Consider the following 3,024-nt stretch of genomic DNA (forward strand, 5'->3'; position numbering starts at 1 on the left):
CAGATGTCGGTGACGTTTGAGGATGTGGCCATGTATTTCTCCCCAGCGGAGTGGGCACTGCTGGGCGAGGAGCAAAAGCAACTTTACAGACACGTCATGTGGGAAAATTACCAGACTCTGGTCTCACTAGGTGAGGAGCTGCGTCTGTGAGATCAGGGCCCCAGGGCACAGAGACACAGTAACTGAGATGGCGCATTGGTATGAGTGGTTGGGTGGAGAGGTGTCTATGGGGTTTGAAGGAGGGGCGCATAGGTGTGGATCGATAGAGACATGTTTAATTGAGCAGAGCAACCAGTTCATGGGGAGACCAGGTGGGTGAGGTAATATCTTTTACTGGTCCAACTTCTGTTGGTGAGAGAGACAAGCTTTTGAGCCACACAGAGCTCTTCTTCAGGTCTGGGAAAGGAAAGCTTGTCTCTCTCACCAACAGAAGTTGGTCCAGTAAAAGATATTACCTCACTCACTTGGTCTCTAATATCCTGGGACTGATACGTCTACAACTACACTTCATATCTTCAAGAGGAGATCCTTCCACCCATAGTCACTACTGCTCCACAGTTTAATGCAAGAGAATCCTGGCTCTTGTAGTTCCCCAGACAGAGCACATGAGCAGAAAAGGGCCGTGTGTTCTGCAGGTCTACAGGATGAAAGGCCAGCCAACACCACAGTTAATGAGAGACACAGACTGGGTTCATCTATGCTGGTTTAAAAGACAAACACCACGGCCGTGGTTTGCCCGGGTCAGTTGACTCAGGATGTGGAACTCAGGCTGGGGGGCTAAAAATGGCAGTGTATATGTTCATGCTGGGGTTGGAGCCTGGGCTCTGGGTCCCTCCCTCCGAATAGCAACTCAGCAATTTTGCAGTCCCGCAGCCCAAGTCATCTGACCCAGGCCAGCTACAGGTGTTTAATTCCTATGTAAACATATCCACAGGAGGGAGAGGGGTGCTGGGCCATAGTAGAGTAACACTCTATTCTCCTAGGACAAGAAGAAATATCCAGCTTTTGCAACATTGTTCCCCCCAATCCCGTCAGACACCGCAGTCCTCTCCACTGTCAGTTAGTGGCAGGATATTGAGTTGCAAACAACCTGGCACCTGTGGAAATGGCAGACCATAAGCTGCAGTTCATGTTTCCATGGAAAACAATTGCCTATTAGCCTTCACAATTAGTTTATAGCCTAATTGGCACAAACATTGCATATGGATCTGCGCAAAGTGCAGCAGATCTTTCGCTACAAGTTCTTAGGGGTGATGCTTTTCTCTAAGCAGGAATCCAGACCCCCAAGCCAGTGGTGATCTCCAGCATAGAGCGAGGGGAAGAGCTGTGTGTCCAGGGTCTCACAGAAGATGGAGACATCCTAAGAGGCACCCACCCAGGTGAGGAAGGAGTTAAAATGATGTGGAGGGATCCAACCAGTAGCTTGAAGGCAGCTGGAATCCTGATACATTTTTACCAAAGTGACAATACAGCTTGGAATGTTAGTCTTTTAGTCTAATGGTGTTAGGCTTTTTTAGAACAGTATCGCATTGTCAGCTCTCATTCTATTCATGATCCATTGTAACCACCATATTCTTTTCTGCTGCACTGCTGCCAAGATAGTTATTCCCTATTTTCTATTGTGCATTTCATTTTTCCTTCCTAGGTAAACTACTTTGTACTTGTGTTTCTTGAATTTCACCTTGTTGATTTCACACCAATTCTCCGGTTTCTCAAGATCATTCAGAATTCTAATCCTGTCCACCAAAGTGTTTGTAATCCTACGCTGGCTGTCTGAATCAATGGCTGAGCAGCACTTGGGAATCTCCCTTCCAAGTTCAGGCCCAGTTTTGTAGGGACCCAACATCGTTCCATCGCTTTTTGGGGCTCTGAATTGACATTAATAAGGGATTTCCTTATTACTCTCCAGGACTGGTTGGGAGGCAACATCATGTTGTGGGAGTGAGGAGACCTGGACTCTATTCTTCATTCTGCCACTGAGCTGCTGGCTGAGCTTGGACAATATTGTATTAATTCATATAGACTACACGGGCCCAGAGAGACAAAGGTGTTAACATGACACTGTTATGGCCAACATTAAAGAGTGTTAAATTAGGTTGGGGGTTTGGAATACAGAGACAGAAGCCTTCATAGTACCATGGAAAACACCAGTGGGAGCCGGAGAGCTCATTTCACGAATTGTCCTTCAGCTGCAAACTCTCCCCTCACAGAGTATTACAATAGGGATTGAAGCCCAAACATGAGAAGTGCTACAGCTCCTCATCCTGACATTCCCCTAGAAACTCCATCTCTCCCCTTACGCAGATTCCCTCAGTCTCTCCCCTTCCCCCATTTTCCATAGAACATGGAGCCGTTGGGATCCATCACACTGTGAGTGTTAAATAAAATAAATATATGGAGATATACCTATCTCATAGAACTGGAAGGGACCCCAAAGGGTCATTGAGTCCAGATCCCTAAGTGGCCCCCTCAAGGATTGAACTCACAACCCTGGGTTTAGCAGGCCAAACCACTGAGCTATCTCTTCCCCCCCCATCCGTGTGTGTCCTCGTGAGAGTGGTGTCAGTGCCGGTGTGTGGTGATGCTGTTCTCCCCACTGAGATGGGCCTCAGGGTAGGGAGAGAATCGTGGGTGCTGATTCTCATATTCATTGACTTTGGGGACTATTAGCAGGCCCTATGGGACACTGACCTTCTCCTCCTTCCCCAGTGCTGGGACCCCTGGGAGTTTGGCCTCTTGCACTCAAGTGACCATGGTCAGCCCTGTTCTAAGGGGAGAGGTGTGGAGCGTTCTTAGGCACATCCCCCCCTCCTGGGAATGTTAGTGTTTTCCCTTTGTGAGCAGCACAAGAAATAACATCTGTACTCTCTTCCCCACCAAGCAGGGGCGAGGAACCTGAGCAGGGCTGAGGGGCAGACTCCTGAGGAAGGGCGTGGCAACCTGGAGCCACTCAAGCCTTTCCCAGGGACATCAGGGAAGAACCACTCCCAGAAAACTGAATGGAGAAGACACCACAAGAGGCAG

General features: G+C 48.6%; 1 protein-coding gene across 1 annotated transcript; it reads left to right on the plus strand.

The window, feature by feature from the left end:
• Positions 1 to 8: 8 nt before the first annotated feature.
• On the plus strand, positions 9 to 3,021 carry LOC112122901 (zinc finger protein 75A-like; the record flags this gene model as incomplete). The annotated part of the gene is made up of 3 exons (XM_029913956.1): positions 9 to 130; positions 1,272 to 1,379; positions 2,882 to 3,021. Coding segments are annotated over exons 1-3 (348 nt in total), but the record flags the coding sequence as incomplete, so codon positions are not given.
• Positions 3,022 to 3,024: the final 3 nt, after the last annotated feature.

This window comes from Terrapene carolina, unplaced genomic scaffold (assembly GCF_002925995.2).
Source record: "Terrapene carolina triunguis isolate 2854851 unplaced genomic scaffold, T_m_triunguis-2.0 Scaffold19798, whole genome shotgun sequence".
NCBI classification, from domain to species: domain Eukaryota; kingdom Metazoa; phylum Chordata; order Testudines; family Emydidae; genus Terrapene; species Terrapene triunguis.